Below are 20,602 nucleotides of genomic sequence, written 5' to 3' on the forward strand. Positions count from 1 at the left end.
AAAATAAAGAAACTCATTATTTCACGGCACAATGGGTCACACGTTTGCTCGTATATGCTTCGCATTGGGATTTCCGTATAGCCAAATCGACCAAATTCCCGCGACGCGGCAACGCTTCTAGAGAATCAATTTGATTGTCACTATTCCTATAGTTTCTCCTCTCTTTGTCGCTCGTTGTTGTCCATTACTTTGAAATAGAGTACAGGTACTTGCTACTCGCAGAAGACGTCCATTATAAGGGCAGAGTAGGTATAGGATTGATTTTTTCCCGTCGCTTTATAAGTATTTCACAGACTCTGACAAAAATTCGACGAACATTATCTCCTCTATTCCACTTCATCGCGAACAAGTTCGCGAACGATTCAAGCTCTTAAAGATGAGCGCCGCCGTAAAAGCGGGAGGAAAATTAATAGCCTCACTAATTATTCTATACCATGCATCGCTCACGCCTAAAAAAAATATCGCTCCGCCAACATCACCAATCTCTCCTAACTGCAAACAATCCATTTATAACGTCGCCGCAGCCACCCCCGAAGACATTTAGCACCCCATCCTCGAAAACTAAACGCACACGTGCTTCGCAAGAAAAACTCTCTCTCTCTCTCTCTCTCTCTCTCTCTCTCTCTCTCTCTCTCTCTCTCTCTCTCTCGAAAGTGTGCGTGCAGCTGCAGAAAAGGGAGATTTGCTTTTTTCAAATCGTCGATCGCGGCGTTTTACGAGCGGACTTTGTTTGTATGTACTGCGAGTGAAGCTTCTCTTCTGATACTGATTTCAAGATATTCGATGCCTTTTTTTAGGCACGACCGCGACACCGAAGTGGCTTATATTTTCGTGTGCGAAAAATGTGTGAGATGCGATATCTTGTACAGCTAAAAAACCAATTATTTGCCATAAAACATTACGGATTTGCGTTTTACATTAAAATATTAAATGTAAAAGTTGTAGACATGTTTAAAATACAACTTTTTTCTATTGACATCAAATCATGAAAATGCTTATAACTCGAGTTTGCAGCCCAAAAACGATTTTTTACAGCTAAAAACCAATTATTTGCCATAAAACATTACGGATTTACGTTTTACATGAAAATGTTAAATATAAAATTGTAAACATTTTCAAAATACAACTTTTTACCGTGGCAAACATTTTTTTTAACACTTTTTGACATACACAACCCTAAAAGCGATTTTTTGATACATAAATTCAATAATAACTTCGGTGCAACATGCCCCATCCAACCCAATTATTTTCAGCAATTTTCCTATATTATTAGAAGCTGAAAGTTATATTTTGGCCTTTATCTCATACATATATACAAAATTAAATCACTTTTTTAATTAAATTATAAAAAATGCATAATTTAGGAAATACGTAATCGCCGAATACAATCCGTGTAACTTGGCATCATATAACGGCGTACGCTATATTAATTAAATCTTTTAAGCTGAATCAGTATTCACTTCAAATCATTTCAAAATTCAAGTGTATATACTGAACTAGAAAAACCTAAACTCAATAAAGAAAATTGCTTAGATTGAAGAAAAGCTCTAAGTAGCTTACTACATCCCTCTAAACTATGCTAAATACCTAAACAATCAATTTTCTGATATTCTAATTGAAATCCTAAAACGAAATATCATCCTTTTGTTTACTTCCTCTTGAAAACTGCGATACAAAAGTGTTGTATTATTTATCTGAAATTACAATAGAATAAAATTAAAATAAGATATATTTTAAGAATATCTACAAACAAAAATAAAAAATTGATACAAATACAAATAAGTTACTAATTTTCCAGTAGTTTTGACGACCGCCAGAAGATTACCAATCAAAACTTTGACAACAATATTGAAAAAAAACAGGATAATACTGTATAAGCACCGACAGGCATTACGAACGCGAAGCGCGAGCGTCAGCGGTCGTGCCTTATGCGCAAAACGCGAAACGCGAAGGCCGCGCTAGTTCCAGATTGACTTGAAAATCCGCTTGAGTATTGGATTTTTACCGTTTGATTATCTGCAATCGAAATTGACTTTGGTTTGTTCGAACTGATCGATTATTATAAAACATTCATGAAAAAGTCACGCGAATGATTAATTTAACCTCAGTTGAGAAACGGGTTCAAACTCGAGTGAATTTAAATTTGTTTAAATGCTTAAGACGCTACGTTTCCCAAATTTTGATTGAAACAAGATAAATTACACGAAGTTTACAACTGTACACGAGTTTTCAACTAAACGAGATATGAAATCAGATAGAAACTAAGCTAATCTCCGCAAACAATTCCTGAAAAATTCGAACCAAAATATTAAGTTCGCAACAGTTCATCGACAATCGCCGCTCAATTGTTACAGCCGCGTAAGCACGCGCTTCGCGTACGCGAGTGTCAATCAAGCTCTATAATCCCGTTTATTCACCGAATCATCATTCACGAAAAATCGTGGACTTATCCATGGATGCAGGACGTATCGTCAGGGAATTGCAGCATACACGCGTGTTAAAGAACGAGAAGAGACGAGTTACGAGAGCGCGTTTAGGATCAATTGAGCTTGACCTCAGCTGGAGCGCTAGCCAATTATATGCCTACGTGGTAATCGACGACGAATTTTCGCGCTATGTCGGCCGTGACCTTCGCGATGCTACAGAGAGGAAGAGTCCCGTTCTGACGGGATGAATGAGTCGCTGAAGAGCTGGTGCTTGTGTTTTGCGATCGGGACGTATTTCTACGCGGAGGAACTTTTGCTGGATTCATCGACATAATTTAAATGATTTTGAAGTACTTTATCGATGTACTTCTTCAATTTGGTCATAATTGAGAAGCCTGTCAAGTTTGTACTAGCGATTAGATTGATATCAAAGTATAAAACTTGACAACAGTTTTCATAAAGACGTACAGCAAACTCATTGAAGTGTATTCGGCGAATTTCAATTTTACACTTACTACTTCGTCACGCCGCAAAAAACAATCTCGAGCAAAACGTTTAAAAATAGATTTGGTTAGGTCACAATTAAATCACATCAAATAATACCAGACGACAAACATCTAAAAATAAAATTTACCACCCACTAGCCAGAAAGCATTTACTAGCCCGCAAATAACTCAAGAATAATCTTCAATAAATAAATAGGCAAATAACCCTGGTAGAAACGTTAACGGTTAATAAGCTAAGTTTTGGGCCACTTAACTAAGCTGTGGTTAACAATTTAAATAAATAAGAGTTTAAACATTATAAATTAATTTTCTACCAGGGAAAACTCGAAATCATACAAGAATACTTGTCCGCGCTATTTAAGTCACTAAAGATCTTACTCTACAGAATACATCCGATGGAGGCAACAGTAAAAACGACAATAAAAGGAGCAATTGCAAATTTACCTTATATCCCGCAAACAAGAATAATTACTCCAATATCCGGCAAAGCTGGAACTTTCCCGCAACACGGAATCTTTTACAATAATTTCTCGTAGCGGCCATTAGCGAGCGAACGAGAAAAAAATTAAATTCCCGCTTAAGCGCGCCTCTTTCTTTTCTTTCCTTCTCCGTAGCTCAAACATTGTTTGCCTCTTGCCGTTGGAACAAAAAAGCAGTCAAAAATCCGCGAGCTTTATTCAATTCTTCTCCGAGTCCTTTTGATGCCAGATAAATGAAATGAGAAAATTGAAAAAGAGATTCAACCAGTTAATCCTCCGTCTTTTTGTCTCTCACCATGATGGCCGGTTCAAAGGGGATTCTGATACATCGTAATTAAGATAGGGCCGGCGACTTTCCGAACTCGCGTACAGAACGAGGGACGAAAATTCAGCCGATTCCGGGGCTGGTCATAAGAAACAACTGAAAGAAGAAAATACCCCGCGTCAACAGCATGATTAATTAAGTATAAATTAAGCATGGTCAGCGCGCTTCGAGTGACTGTATATTCGCCTTTAAGATCTCTTCTCTCTACTAATTAATTGGTAATTGAGAGAGACAGACGCGACTGTCGCTGGGTTTTTCTGCTCTCTGCGTCTTCACTCACACTTTCTGCGCTGTATGTAGCCGAGCTAATTTGTTACGATGTGCCGCAGCAGCACGTGCGGTTCTCGCAAAATAAAGGCTATGGTCGCTTTATTGACGGTTAAAAGAGTCGGAGGTTAAATGGGCGATTTGTCCGCGGATATGGACGAACAGTTTGTTGGGCACACGCGTGCGTTTTGGCTGATTGTTTCCGACTGGCTCTACGAAAATAAATCCCTGTTTTGAGCTGTTTCTTTTCGTTGGGTTTAGAGAGCCATTTTGCTTTGTTTGATTTGAATAGCTCTGTATGGGTATAACTATATATTGTTGCAGCGGTACACCAGTAACTCAATGGTAATGATTATTACAACGTATAATATACACAAGTGAAGTTATTCGGTGCACGCGATCTATTGTTGCCGTACATAGCAACGAAACGTTATTATGATGCATAACGATTTTCCAGAAGTATGTACAATCCTCGATCCAATGCATTATATACAGAACCGAACGAATTGTGATTTTAACGAGTTAATATCATTACTTTCGAATTCATGAATAAGCATAACGGCGATTCTCATTCAAATAAGTATAGACCAATAATAAATGACAAAACGTTTCTCCTTTATCAACACCATTATTCAAACTTCTCGTTTCCCGCAGGCGCAACGGATAACAACCCATAAACGCAAAACTCTTTCCCTACTCCAGTCTCCGCAATAGAATCAATCGCGTCGCCGTCCCGATAAAGCTCAGACTATATCATAACCGACGGATTCCAGTGAAAAAATCCTTGAAGCGCGACGGTTTCCGGCAGAATGAAATGAAAATAGGTTTGCGTTGGCGGGATGCCAAGTCGCGACTGCAACGACGCGCGAAAAACAAAATTCGCGCGGGAAAAGCCCTGTCAGGCTCCAAGTGCGTTCGCAGAGATAAAGGCTGTATAATACGCGGCGTATTTCACGCGCGAGCAATTGCCGCACGCGCACGAAACTGACGTGAACCCTGGTAGAAATTTGACTGGTTGAACCAGTCAATATCCTAGCGGCTCGGCAGATTCATTCGGTAGAATCCCGACTAGAAATACTCGAGAAATCTCGCCGATAACTCAGATCGACTACTAACGTATATTTTATAACCTTTTGCGCATGCGTTTACTCGTCACGACAGAGCCTACATAATACCAACGCATATAGTTGTGGCTTATTATATTTGTTATAATTTTATTTAAAAGGTGTACCATTGATACACCTGTGAATAATATTATAACAAATATAATAAGCCACAATTACAAATAGTTACCAAAAAACGAGAATTTTCGGTTTTTCGTTTCGAACGCATTTTTGAACAATTTCACTCTGTTTCAAATAGCTCGCATTTTTTATAGGGGCGGTCATTTTCGACAATTTTCTTTTAAATTCAAGATCTCGGGCTAAGCTATTCAGTAATGCCGGAAACATTATGTTAGCTCGGCCAGGTAATGAATTACCCGGGGCGCAATAAAGTCTATTTTTCGGTAACTGTTTGTAATTGTGGCTTATTATATTTGTTATAATATTATTCAAAGGTGTATTAGTGATACATGTGTATTATGTATACACGCGAATTAAAAGTCGGTCGCACATCCAAATCCTACGAACCTTAAAAAAAAGCAAAAAAGCAAGGTTATGTTATGTAGCCGCGACTCTTGTAGACGACTTCTAGCAGATCTGGCTAGAAATATTCCAGAATTCATGTCATTTTAGATGGGATTTCTACCGATATGTTGAAACTGGAATCTACCAAGTTCATACAAAACTTGCCTATTTCTGGAAATATTATCGTCAACATCTCTATCAGGGAAGTTTTTTCGGAATGAAGAGGGATTTCGATTTTCTTTCTAATGTAAAATAATTCGATTTATTATACTGTACATCGTCCAGTATAATAAAATGTAATCTTCCGAATCGCAATGATTACGGCTCCTTGAAGACTTTCATTCCTCAAAGGAATTACGCAAAGAAGCCCTTCGTTATTCCACCAAGTCGCCCTTTGTATTTTCTAGCGCTCTCTCGGTCGGCGTACCCTATTAGAGTATAAAACGTTATCTCTAGCGTTAATTTATTCAACGAAAAAAGATCTCGGCGCTAAAAGGCTTCTCGACCTTATCTCTCAAAAGAAGTAACTGCTTCTGAATTGATGTGTATAGGGTCGATGAAGTTGCGACGAGTTGCGAGCGAAGCAGCCGTAAAAACGCGGGGCTGATGCGAGTTGTTTATTTACGACATGGATAGCAAAAAAATAGAGTGAGGTTAGTGCTAATTATCTCGACCTCTTCTGGAGAAATATTTCCGAGATAATGGATATAAGGACAAATTGTGTCGCTGAGAGAAGTAATGAGCAATTACATGCGGCATTTGTTGAAAAAATAATTAGAGCTTAGGGGGGCTCTTGGGGTCGCATTAGCATTTCGGACGTTTGAGTAAGTCTCTCGGCGGTCGTATTAGCGTGCTTTGCTGACAATTTACAAATGCTCACTTGTGTGTCTATGGAGGGAAAAAATCTATGTAAATAACACCTTTGTTTCTTCTCTCCAAAAGCCAAAGCAGGAGAAACAACGCTCTCAGCCCAAGATTCAATTCTCTCTCTCTCTCTCTCTCTCTCTCTCTCTCTCTCTCTCTCTCTCTCTCTCTCTCTCTCTCTCTCTCCGAAGCTTTTTATAAATAGTATATAAGAGCGCGCGCGTGTCACAAATAAAGCCCACGTCGCGCATAAGTGTCTAACGTGTATTTCGAGAGAGCGAGTGTGCATGTGTGTGCCGTCAAACGGAAGGCAGCCGTCCCCTTTGCTGAGTACTTTATGCGCCGATGCAAAAAGGAGAGGGGGGACTTCGATTAGGCGCGCGCGTTTTTCATTTCGAGCTTCCGCGTGTGCGTGTGCTGTAATCGAAGGGGATTTTCGTGAGGTGCGCCGAGCAGGGGGGAGAAAGGGGACAATACATGGGGTTTGGGATATTTTTGAATTGATAAACACGATAGAATCTATGGGTTCTCATGAAAATTTTTTGTATTTGTTATCGGCGATATAAATTTGGCGAGTTTCGTCGTTTAAACAATTTGATGACGAAAACATTCCTATATTCGCGACTTTGCGAAACTGGAAAAAGTGGACTAGAAAACGCAGTTATCGAATTACGACCATTACGCGACTCCAAACAGAATTCTGTGAAACGACAATCATATAAATAAGATTCATGCGCAGACACGACAATCGCGGACAAGCATTGCTTAATTTTCTTTAAGACCATTCAACGCGTAACTAGACTCTAGTATGATAGCGTCAAAGCAAGACATACATCTCGCCTTTGTTCCGCCGAACGACATCCGTCCGCCTACACGAAAAAAACTCTGCAATTTTTGCTAAACGAGCAAACATTCAATTATTCCGCATTGAGCGAGTCTATCTCCAGACACACACACGCGTACCAAACAGGTGCAGCGGTGACATTATATACTCGGTCGAGCCCTCCCAGGATTATTAATGAACAGCGCGTAAGAGCTTAATTACGCGCGAAGCTATATATTTTCCCGCAAATAAATAATGCGAAATCCCCAAGATTACTTTATAGCCCAACGTAACAGCGAGGAACCGTTATTGCTTTAACGAAAAAAGGGAACAAAAATTGCTATACGGATGAAGAAGCGAATTTACGGTTGCAATTTCTCTGTTCATTTTGCTGTATTATTGCGGAATGGCCCAGCCGGATTCGATCCTATAGTTTCTAAAACTTTCAAATTCCGTAAAATGTAACAGCGATTGTGCTGAAAGCGCGCACACGCACACATGATCAGCACTTGTATTTCGCGCACGTATCAAATAAACTGCATTTGCATTCGAAAGCTTCGGTCGGACTCTGCAGCTTGGCTGTGCTTTTCATCTGCGATGTCTATGGTGCTGTTTACAATCGAGTGAAAACGCGGATTTGAAAGTTATACGGGGAATCTCGAATACAGTAAAGCAGAGGTTGCACACAGAGAAAGAGAGTACCAACTCGTTGTGTACCGCTGTATAATAGAGGAATTGGCCGATCCTCTCTTTCTGTGTAAACAAACTCGGGAACCGATGAATCTGTCATTTGCCGATGCGCGTCTTTGTGCGCGCGCTTTGTTTCTAGTATTGTTTCTGTTTGACCGTTGTTTAGAAATGTGATTGAGATGCAGTAGATGAACTATTATTGCTTTTGCAAAAGCGAAATTTCCCTTGACTTTCACGTCCAAATATTAGCGCATTGTTAAAGAATTGTACATTGAAAATCACAGAGCTCGAATTCCAAAAAACCATATAAAAAGCACCACGATAGATAAAATAAAAGCGCAGCCGCATAATATCCGCGCGGAGGATCCAGATTACCTCCAGCTCTAGCGTCAAAAGACGCGGCTGCAACAATTAATGTCGGCTAACCGTCGCGCAACGCTTACAGAGCTGCGCCACCTCGTTAAAAGTTTACGCCCGACGTCGAGCAGAGACACATTCGGATTTACGGGACACAAGTGTCGCGCTCTTATACTACTACTCGTCTTATTAATGCAGTGGGGGACTTTGTTCTCTTGAAGGAGGAAAACTGGACTGTATGGGACTACTTTTGTCACTTTTGTCGCAAGCGTGGACAATATGCGCGTAATTTACTATCTAAAATGAAACTGAACTCTCAGACGTTTTGGAAGATACTTGCAGGTTGAGGTATGTAAATATTCAAAAGATCAATGTGACGGTAAAAAGTTTAATCGATCAGAGTCGCAACGCAGGATGAAATATCCTGTATTTACATGCCATATACGTCGCTAAGGAAAAAGCGGACCTTAATAATTCAGGTACGATTAGCACAGCGACTGACCGTAAATAAAAATTTCGATTTTTAATCTCTGCACACAAATCGACGCTCACCAACATCCGCGAGAAGGCTATATTGGAAGTAGCGCCAGGAGCTTTTTTTCTGTCCGCAGAACTCGCTGAAAGATTTACGAGTATCAGCTGGTTGTTTGGGTCGCGGCCAAGAAACACAAGATGACTTTCGCTCTTCTCATCCCGAGATAGAGAGCCGATCCGGAACTAGCTGCGATACACCTATATATTCAAAAAACTCAAGCTTCATTGTTTTTTTTTCAAAAGAAGCCTTTGCGAAAATAACCTTATGATGTGAATACTTATTATTAGTACAGACTATAATCTCGCCGATGTTTACCGGGCACCCAATTTCATACAGCCTATCGGTCAAGGACTGGAAGGCGTTATCGCCCCGACAATGATTAGCAGATCAAATATAATACAGGTTGATGAGAACGAGGAGATCCAGAAATATATATTGCCCGACCTCAGATAAGATATAGGTATCGAGTTCCGAAAATTGAAGCAACTTCATCCCCGATCTATAAATCACGATAAGGCGTTATCCAATCGCAACTATTCGAAATAACAAGTCCGAAATACACGCGGCGAGACCTGAATTGCACTCGGCACAGATTCAGGGTCAAATTGGGTCGAAAACGCGAAAGATAAGTCTCGCGGTGAATGGCGAGAGAGAGAGAGAGAGAGAGAGAGAGAGAGAGAGAGAGAGAGAGAGAGAGAGTGCTGCAGAAATAGGCGTCAACTCTCATTGAGTCTCGCGCAAAAATCAACAAACAACTGATAATTCCGCCGTCGGCTAAGTATCGAAGAAACTAGTTCGCTCCTCTCTCTCTCTCTCTCTCTCTCTCTCTCTCTCTCTCTCTCTCTCTCTCTCGAGTTATAGAGGCTGTCCCTCTTGTCAGTGCTGAGAATTCACTTAGGACGAGTACAACTTCTCGCCACTGGCTAACGAGTAGAGTGGCAAATTCGAGGGAGGAAGATCGATTGGTTCGATTTGCTTGCCGATATAGGGTTTAGTTTACGTATTGATGACACAAGTTATTGGCAGTTCTTTTTCTCTTCGTAAGGTCAGGCCGAAATGTCCTCTCGAGGAATATCATGTACGCGCGTATAGTAAAGATTTAATTAAAGGGATGTTTGGCCAGCGCAAATTACAATTATAGGACTCTTGATTAATGTTTCGAGCATGCAGACAGTATTTATATTTCCAAAGGTATTTCGTCACGAAAACAAGTTAATTAAAAAAAAAATTCAAATAAACGAAGCGAGGAAATGTCCGGCGTCTAAACTTTTACAGAAACACGTATAAGCACGACACGAGTGAGACAAAAGCCGCTTCGTGAAATTTTCGCACAATAGCCGTTTACAGACGAGATAAACCGCTAACTTCGGCCATTTTAAACGAAAGTTGCCGGGCGTCATCAGCACTGCGTCCACTTTTAAATAGGATTGTCGACTGGCAGAGCGTTTAAAAAATGTCAACGCCGGAGCCTAGATATTATGGCAATAGCATTACAAGCGCGTGGATTATTCATTGTTTATTTTTTAATAAAATTATGCGTTGTACTCGTGCACTGAATTTAAAACCGAAGCTTTGGTATCGATATAACGCATCATATTCTCAAAAGTACATCTTACAAACATATAAATTGCGCCAATTTTCGTTAAATTCGCACGATTTATTGAAATCCAATAAAAGTCTGAAACTACTCTCAAGCAACTTAATTCGCCTACTGAAAATGACCGCATGTTCTACGGGTGGGCGGTAAAACTTCACTGCTCAATCGATATCCGCGCGCTCATCCAGCACTTGACGATAAGACACGCAAGAGGAAAACAATAAAGGTGCAAACCGAAGATAGACGCAGCCTGTGCTACACGGACTTTCAAGTCGTCGTCTGCGAAGCTCCCAATTAACTGTCTCGCGCTCTCGCATCTCTTCGAGATGTAGTTTCTTCGTTTGTACGCCTGCATCCACTAGTGGCAACGATACCTTGCCTAAAGAATAACTTCTAATTGGCAAGTGAAGTAATTCGATGGTGGGAAATCTGATCATGCGAAACTTTCGAGTTAACTTATATCACGCGTGACTTGCTACAGTCCGACCCCAGAATCTACTTACATCTCCGAGAAAACCGTTAATAATCATTATGACTTTTTGGTGCATGTTCATCAGTTATTTTCGTGCGTCGAGATCTACGTTTCACAATCTACAATAACAAATTAAATGGTGCTATAATAGCTAAGCCCTATTTTAAGATACCGCGTAACGTCTTTTTGGCGATTGCTATCGGAACTTGGAGAAATGAACAAATATTCATTATATGTTTGGTTGGGCACGTGACGAATGATGCATGCGGGAGAACGAATTTAGTTAATTATTACATGATTTGAATTGACAAAGCTACTGTTTTAATTAAGCTGATTTAAATCCTCGTTGAAGAATTCTATCTGCACAATAAATTTTATTTTAAAATAAATCTAAAATTTATACATACCTCTTATCCATTTACATCATCGCCATAAAACTACCTTACTTTTATCAGAGTTATTACGCGTACTTAATAGGATTATGCTAACACGTATATTATGATCTATACGCGGTAAATCCAGCGCTTACAGGTTAAATACGAATTAATTTTTTAATTATACTCCTCTATATGGCGAAAAATGGCGATGGCGCCACCCGAAAGTAAGCCGCCTGACAAGGCTGATATAAATTTTTATAAGTGTCATAAAAATAAAAAAGTTTCAATTGTGATGTGTTTTATTTGTGGTGGTGTTTATGATAAGAGTTTTTTTGAAAGATTGAATAACACAAAATTCATTGGGGACAATATGGTAATTTGCCCTGAACACAATGCCATAACCTCAAACTACGATTAGTCAACACTAAATGAAGATACAAGAAAAGTAATTGCACAGTTAAGATTAAGTATTATAAACGAAATAAGAGAAATGGTATTAAATGAATTAGAAGAAGATAATACCTCCAGTGCCAGTCAGCAGGATGAGGATGAAGCAAAAGATATACATAATCTAAAGAAAGAAAACAAGTTACTAAAATTATTAAACATTGAACTACAAGATAAAAACTCATTACTCAAAGAACATCTGAATCATGTTAAACAAGTTAAGAACAAGTCTTTTTCCCAAGTTCTTACTGATGAAATTCCTAAACAAAAACGAATTCCCAAAATCATTATAAAAAAGAAAAATAGAGATGATGGTAATGACCTGAAGAGAAATGTCACTCATTATTTGAACAAAGAAAGTGATATTCAAGAATGATAGTGAAGTTATTATAAGCTGCATGAATGAAGCAAGTGCTATTGATACCGAAAAATCGCTAACTAAGAAATTATCCAATACATGTACTATTGAAAAGAAGAGGTTAAAAAACCCAGGCTAAAAGTAGTCGGATTTGATAACTATGAACAAATGGACATAAAAACTATAGAAGAGGATATAAATACTAGAAACTTTAAGAAATTTGAAAGTAAATGTACAGTTGTGCACACGTACGTAAATAAAAAAACAAAATTACAAAGTGTCATTTTAGAAGTTACTGCTAAAATATACAAACACATTAGAGAAAGCAAAAACAGGATTTTTGTAGGATACCAGAATTGCAGAGTTTATGAAGACTTAAACCTACAACCTTGTTTCAATTGTGGTAGGTTTGGACATAATGGAAATAAATGCTTTAATGAAAAGGTGTGTTTGAAATGTGCTGGATCTCATAATAGTGTATACTGTAACAGGATAAATGAAATGTACTGCGTAAATTGCCTATACAGTAACAATACGTACAAAACACAGAACGATACTAAGCATGTTACAAACGATAGTCAACACTGCCAAGTTCTAATAAAAAGAATTAATAAGTATATAGCAATTACTGCTGTTACAATGCCGCTACCCTAAGCGGGTCTTGGGCGTTGTCGTCCAGATCGGACGGGTGGGTGCCTATCACCACTACACAGCGCGTCCTTAGGTTGCGGATAGAGGAACAGCCCCTGAGAAAGAGGTTAGCTGCGAATAAATTGAATAAGCAGCCGCGGACAGCCGATAGGAACAGGCATGGGTGTGATGAGCCCACACTGTCGAACGCATTCATCTAGAAACACTACGCAAGCACCACAACAACAAAAACACTTCACATTATCTCTTATCTCTCAATCTATCTCTTTCATCACACATTACAAAAATGGGCCAAAATCCTGCTGCCGAGGAGGATGCGGGAGCGATGACAACTGCCCCGAAAGGGGATGTGTAGAATGATTCGTCACCTGCTCTTACGCGGTAACGATGCCAGCGAAGGCGCGCTGCCTTGCAGGGGGGCGTTAGGATGCGAGAATGAAACCGTAGTGTGTCTGACGACGAATTGACACTGTCCTCGTCAAAGTCGGAAAGCTCTCATACTTAGGTCTAGAGAGGTATGGGGGTTATCACCTCTAGAACGGTGGACTCACCTGCGATCGGAACAGGATCCGAAGCGCGCGGGTTTAACATAACATCATGGCTCAAAAAAATCAAATCCGAACCAAAAGGGACTTAAGGGTCGGAACTTGGAATGTTCGCAGTCTATACAGAGCAGGTGCGTTTAAAGAACTCGTAAAGGAAGCTGATAGGTACAATCTAGATTTGGTAGCAATACAGGAATCGCGGTGGCCAGATGGCGGAGTACTAGCATCGGGTAACTTCACGTACCTGTATGGGGCCGGGAGTGGGGGATCTCTAGGCACCGGATTTCTCGTAAGCAAAAGCATCATACATTCGGTTAAAAGTTTCAAATCCGTCAATGATAGGCTCTCGTACATCATTATCGAAGGTGAATGGTATAGATATGTAGTTATTAATGTACACTGTCCTACGGAGGACAAAGAAGAAGAAGCTAAGGATCTCTATTACGAAACTTTAGAGCAGGTAATCGATCAGTTCGCGTCTTACGACACAAGAATAGTATTAGGCGATTTCAATGCTAAAATAGGTAGGGAGGAAATGTTTAGGCCTACTATAGGTAAGGAAAGCCTGCACGAAGCCAGCAATGATAACGGTATTAGGGTCATAAATTTCGCGGCGGCAAAAGATCTTATAATCAAAACTACGTGTTTTAAGCACAAGAACATACACAAGGCAACGTGGACATCGCCGGACGGGGCCACACAGAACCAAATTGATCATTTCCTCATTGAAAAAAGACGTCATACTAATGTTCTTGACGTAAGGGCTTACAGAGGGGCAGATAGCGACTCGGACCACTTCCTAGTAGTAGCCAAATTAAGAGCTAGACTAGTAGCGAAATAAAATAGTAAGCGAGCAAACAAGGTAGAAAGCTTCGATATTGAGAAACTACGAGATAGAACAGAGCGAATTAGGTACCAGATAGAAATTAATAACAGGTTTCAGGCACTTGAAGCAAACACATCACCGGAGGGGAATGACGAACCGAATAGCTTATGGGGGGACATCCGTCAAATTACCAAAGATAAATAATAATTCTATTTTTATTACGCCTACTAATTACTTTGAAATTACCGGCATAATTCAAAATATGAAATTAAAGAATGGAGGAGTAGACAACATAAACTCTAAATCACTAAAAACTGTAACACGGTACATAGTAGACCCACTGGTACATATTATAAATATATGCATAGAAAAATCTATATGGCCGACTGCGTTAAAAAATGCTGATATAATACCGATACATAAAACTGGAAACAAAAGGAATATAACTAATTATAGACCAATATCTTTAATATCCAATGTAGCAAAGATCTTCGAAAAAATCATTTATAATAGAATATTGAGTTTTATTAGTACATTTAATATTTTATCCAGTAATCAATATGGTTTTGTTAAAAATAGAGGTGCGAAAGATGCTCTGGCAGAAATAACCAAGATTATTTATGAGAAATTAGACAATAGTACCCCGATTGCAATCACTTTTCTCGATCTTGCGAAAGCTTTTGATACGGTAGATCATAAGATACTACTTGATAAACTTTACAATTATGGAATCAGAGGCATGGCACACAAACTTATAACAAGTTATCTGGAAGGTAGAAATCAAAGAGTAAAAATTAATGACTGTATAAGCGAATCCAAAACAATTACTACGGGTGTACCACAAGGTACTATCTTAGGTCCACTGTTTTTTATTGTATATGTTTATGATCTCTTGCAAAATATGCCTGCAAATTCAATAATATCATATGCGGATGATACAGCAATTATTTCGACGGATAGTTCTTGGACAGGAGTAGAGGAAAAAATAACTAACTACCTGTATAAAGTATCTAACTGGCTTGCATTAAATAAGCTATCATTAAACATTGACAAAACAGTTTGTATGACGATCGGGAACTAGTCTGATAGCGTACCTAAAGATTTTTTAATACAAATTGATGGCAAAGACATCAACAGAGTTGAAAATACCAAGTACTTAGGAATTATTTTTGATTATAATATGAAATGGATAAATCATATACAGTATTTAATAAATAAGTTGAAATATATGGTATTTATTTTTAGAAAGATTAATAGATTTATGCAAATTAAAACTTTAAAAATTATATATTATGCATTTTTTCATAGTGTTATAAATTATGGTATAATAGCTTGGGGTGGTGCTTACTCTACTGCTACCAATCTATTATAAAGGCTACAAAACAGAATTTTGAAAATCATAAACAAAAATAATTTTACTCAGGATAATCCATTGAGTATTGGGCAACTATTTGTATATCAATCACTAATATACCACTACAACACATTAAAAGTTAAATTTTTAAATTCAGAAAGCAAAACTAGGAATAAAAGCATTCAGACACCTAGGAGACTTAAGACTATAAGTAATAATAATAGTTATATTAAAGCCATAGGAGTTTATAATGATCTGCCAAATAACCTAAAAACTTTAAGCTCTAAGAATTATACTTATAAACTAAGAGAATGGGTTAAGTTTCACATGTAAAAAACAAAAAAAAAATCTTTTTTATAAAATTAATAAGAAATATTGTTAATGTATTTATAAATTGCTATGTATTCTGTATACAAATTTTATTAAAACGTTATTAATCAATCTTTCATATTGTAAAACTGTTAAAGTGTAAGTTAGGTACTACATATCTTGAAATAGATTTCATTTTAGTTATAAGGAACTATAGTAAGTATACCGGCCTCGCGAACAGGTAACTGCGTTTACCTCTGCGGGAATTTTACTATTATGTAAATAATATGTAATTTTTTGTCTGGTTAATAAATAAATAAATAAATATCCTATATAAATTGCGAGTAAAACAGGATTATTTCGTCTGTAGTTGTATCGATCCGCATTAATTTTCGAATACATACACACTTTCATTTGTTGTGAAAATAAATTTCCCAGAAAAAAGAAAAATGTCTATATGACTTTAATAAATAATTTATGCAAAGCAGTCCTCAACAACCCACGCATAAAATCCCGTCGCTGACCAGCACAAATGCGCCAACGGCAGCAAGAAAAGAATGTCAGATCTCGCCGCATCCTCCACGAGCGTAACAAGCCAACGAGCGGATAAACGGTCGATCGGAAGCGATAAACACACAACGCACGCGCCCCTTCGCTTGCTTACAAGTTGATCGCGATAGCCTCCGGGTCGCTGGCGGCCGTTTGTTCCGGGATCACATGTACCGTGTATACAGTACATGCTACAAGTGCGCAAACGCGGTTTTCATTTTTCATTTTTTCTCTGGCAACGATTCGGGTTGTGTTTGCTTGCTCGAACGCTGTTTGCTTTGTTTTGGGATTCACGAGAGAAGGACGCTGCCCGAGAGACAAATATTTGCGGAGGAGCTGGCGAGTTAAATGTTTTGCGCGTAAATATGATAATTTAGTTTGGCTCCTTTCTATTGCATGGCGATGTCTTTTGGAAAGTCGTCACTGTTATATGGACGGTGCACTAATAAGCACACTTGGAATATTGCAATGTTGGCAAACGTATGCGCTGTGTTTATCAGTTTGTTTGTTATCGCGTGGGTTTAATACACGGTATGCAAAACACGCAATTTTGGAAATGACAAACGACCTTCTAGCCCCTCTCTACTCATCCCGTTTGGATGGGAATCTTGCTCTGTGCTGAATTTGCTGAAGAGCCTTTGTGGTATGGAAAACGTACCGAGTGTCATTTACTTAATATCGCAATAACTTTTGAAAAATCTTCCATTTAAAAGTATGATATCGCTGATGTAAAAGGTGCGGAACAAAATGGAAATCGAGCAAGCGCGACTAGAGTTACCTTAAAAGCCAACGACTTGTAAAATGTACGAGATTGACACTTAGTATGGCACTTTACGCTCGGTAAAAATTCGATACTCATTAGATATATCAAGTGACCTCGGCGTGAGATAGCGAAAGTCATCTTCAGAGATTCGCCGAACTATACCGTTTTTACGAGGAATTATATTCTTACTTGGCATTTTCGACGATTTTCTACATAAATTATTTACTGCACAAATAAACCAAAAATATAAAAGATCTTTTAAATGTACTATACAGTTAAAACTTTTTACGCACCCATCGTATCGACTATGTAGGTCGAGAATCGATTTTACAAACTATTTACAAAGACCTCAAAAAGGCTTTTAAAATTAGTCTATAAAAGATAAAAAAATTTTAAAATCATCATTATTTTTGTATTTCAGAGCGCGCCAACGACGAGGCGTCCGGAGCGGACGACGGCAGCGGGGACAAGGAGCTGGAGGAGCTCCGGGACAGGTATGAGGGCAAGCTGACGGCCTCGCTCTATACAGGCGTCCTTACGGTCACCGTCATCGCCACTCTCCCAGCCATCGTCTGTCTCCTCTGCCTCTACGTGAGTGTATACACGCCCTTTTTTCACTTGTTCCTCTCCGACGCCGCTATCGATTGTTCCTTCACTTTTCTCGAGGCTCTCATGGGATTGGACTGATGGCGCGATGCCTCGCCTTTTTTACGAGCTGCCTTTCAAGTGGCGCGCGAGCTTTTATATGCTTTTGCTTGGAAGTTTCGAAGGTATTGCGGTGGTCAAGAATAAAGGGCAGAGAGCGCGATGTGGCTGCAGGTATCGAGAGTTTGCTGTGATTTCGTTGCTTATTTTTGTCTACGGGTGTCGTTTTAGAATTGTTTGCAATTTAATGCCAATAATGCAACCCGGCCTTGTCATCAGTCAAGAATTTCAATTAAGTCAGTCTATATTCAAACAACTAATCTCAGTTTAAACATAGGATTTACTTTACACGCGCCGAGTACAGAACAATATGCGGAACCGTTTCTGAGAATATGGTGGCGGCTATTTCTGATAATCACTTTAAAATATTGAGCACATGATCACTATTCTAATTAAACGTTGCTGTAGCAACTAACATAGCAACTTTTAATTAGTTTGGCAAAGTGCTCTTCCGTACAACGGATTTCTCTATAATTAATCACGCATAGTCTACGCTAACAAATAGCGTGATCCCGATTTTCCAGAATTAGTTTCAAAACAACAATTTACATCAAGACTGATAATCCGTTAACAGCAAAGCCCTGCGTAGACGTGTGCATATTGCCCTTACGATCGCGGTTACCTTCGTTAGCAGGAGCTCAGCTCAGTTCAGCTCAATTCCAGTACACCACCTTATCCTGGCCAAAATAGAAGCTTTGGACACCTCGGGGGGTCCGGGCTTCTCTACCTATAGCCATACATTACGTACAAGCTGTGGCTGCGGCGAACGTTAATACAGGCGACTTGGTTCCGTTCTATAGCTGAGGCGGCGATCCGCTGACGCCAGCATCGATTCGATTATACGGCCTGCGGCATCGTCCGCACCAGAAGTGCCTTCGTAGCATGCAAGCTAATTTGGCAGAATTCCGATTGTTGTTGCAGCGGAAAGAGATGTTTGTCTTGAGCTGAGCGCGTGAAAAGCTATCGATCGTCGCTTGACTGTTTGGAAATTAGGATTTGGGCTGTTTATTGACGTTGGATTAGCCGCGAGGATGAGAGGTTGGTTTAGAGGATTCATACGTGTTCTGATCGAGCTGATGCGGGAGTATTCATTCACTCTTTGGGCAATATTCAATATTGTCTTAACGATCATCTATAAGCGGTGAACTAATTCACTCGTAATCGCATCAACGTTTATAGTTACTCTAAAACTTGAACATATGTTGCACGCTTGATCCTCTCGATTCACACGAAACGCTGCATTCAATCCCGAAATTCTGTGAGCGCAACTTTCGCCGTGCGAGCTCGGCGGGATTAACATTTTTAACGAGCGCACATATAACTGCGCAACGCTAAGTTATACCGTCAACTCGGGGAACACGGACACGCGCAGTCAGATCCGATTAGAGCTCAATGCAATTGTAAATCGCCTCGGCGACGCGATAAACTTCTGATCGGTCTCCAAGATTTTCGAATACGGATATCCCGCTGTTTATGATTAGGTTCACGATTTACTTTGCGGCAATCTTGGGTCAATAAAAATTTGCGAAGATTTGTCAGAAATTGCAAAGAGAGGCGAATACGTTTAGAATGTGTCAGTGTGGTATGATGATAAATAGATACATTTTTTGTGTGTTGGTGTGAAGTGTGATCGAGTGAATCACTAAATATCGAGTATCCAATTTTCAAAGCGAAAAGAAAGAAAATAACGGTGCTCTATCGCAATACTTAAACAGGTGTAATATACCAAAGTGCGTGATTCACCGTTTACGCATTCGAAGCTTTCCATTTATATCGAAAGTGAGTAAAAAGGTGTTTGTAGATATATATTATCAAAGTCAATAAAATTTGGTTCTAATGAAAATCAATTGTTAAATAAATGATTTTATGTAACACGCGAACGACTTTCGCGTTTTTCGTACCTATTAATAGGGACTAAAGTGACTCTTTTTTGGGCGGGCAAAAAAGTTATTTTAGCGGACAATAAAAACCTTTATTGCCCGCATATTCAAACAGCGGGAAATAATGGCCTTTATTACCCGCTAAAAAGTCTTTATTGCCCGCAAAATTTTTGTTTTGTAATTAAAAAAAAAAAGTTTATTTTGATAAATTTGCATTATTTATTATTAAATAAAAAATGTACAAACAGTAGGTAGGCTAGGCCGGTTCTGGACCACTTACCTACCGTCGGTAAGATAGATCTCTAACCCAAGTTACCGACAGATCAGCTAACCCAAGTTATCGATCGAGTAACCCAAGTTATCGACCGGGCTGATGACCCAAGCCCGGGGAATCCCCGAAGGGATATAAGTTTTAGATAGGACCCAAGACTGAGAATCCTAAAGGTGAAAATTAATTCAATAGAAAAAAAATTGAAAAACAAATTTTTTTTTATTTAACTTTTTTTTCAAAGATATTCTCAGAATCTCTTGTATCCTTCTCGTTCAGGTAGAGAGCGTGTGTTGCTGGAGTACTTCTCGGTCAGCTTACTTTTCTTCTCATCTGCTTCTTGTCGGCTCTGAGAAGTATCCTTATTTTCACAATCAGGAAGTGAAGTATACCTCACGTTGCTCTTCTTTTCTCGATCCATGTCTCTCTCTCTCTATGGATGCTGGGAGAATCACAGAGTATTTATAGGTGTCGAATCCATGCAAACGTTGTCCAGGTAGAATTTTTTCATCATCATAACGTTGTGGAGTGCGCATGTGGCTTTGTACGCCTCGTTGTGATTGGTGCAGATCGTCACCAACTTTGGCTGGTCTACACAGGG

The 20,602-nt window shown here is 39.2% G+C and overlaps 1 protein-coding gene across 4 annotated transcripts in view; it reads left to right on the forward strand.

Moving 5' to 3' along the window:
• The window catches only part of LOC100118148 (adenylate cyclase type 2), a 57,998-nt gene that overhangs the window by 7,571 nt on the left and 29,825 nt on the right, over nt 1-20,602 (forward strand). For all 4 annotated transcript variants that reach the window (XM_031928705.2, XM_031928704.1, XM_031928706.1 and 1 more), the window contains one exon: nt 17,570-17,739. In XM_031928705.2, coding sequence (XP_031784565.1) covers nt 17,570-17,739 — 170 coding nt within the window. The remainder of the gene's footprint in view (nt 1-17,569; nt 17,740-20,602) is intronic.

Source organism: Nasonia vitripennis, chromosome 4 (assembly GCF_009193385.2).
Source record: "Nasonia vitripennis strain AsymCx chromosome 4, Nvit_psr_1.1, whole genome shotgun sequence".
NCBI classification, from domain to species: domain Eukaryota; kingdom Metazoa; phylum Arthropoda; class Insecta; order Hymenoptera; family Pteromalidae; genus Nasonia; species Nasonia vitripennis.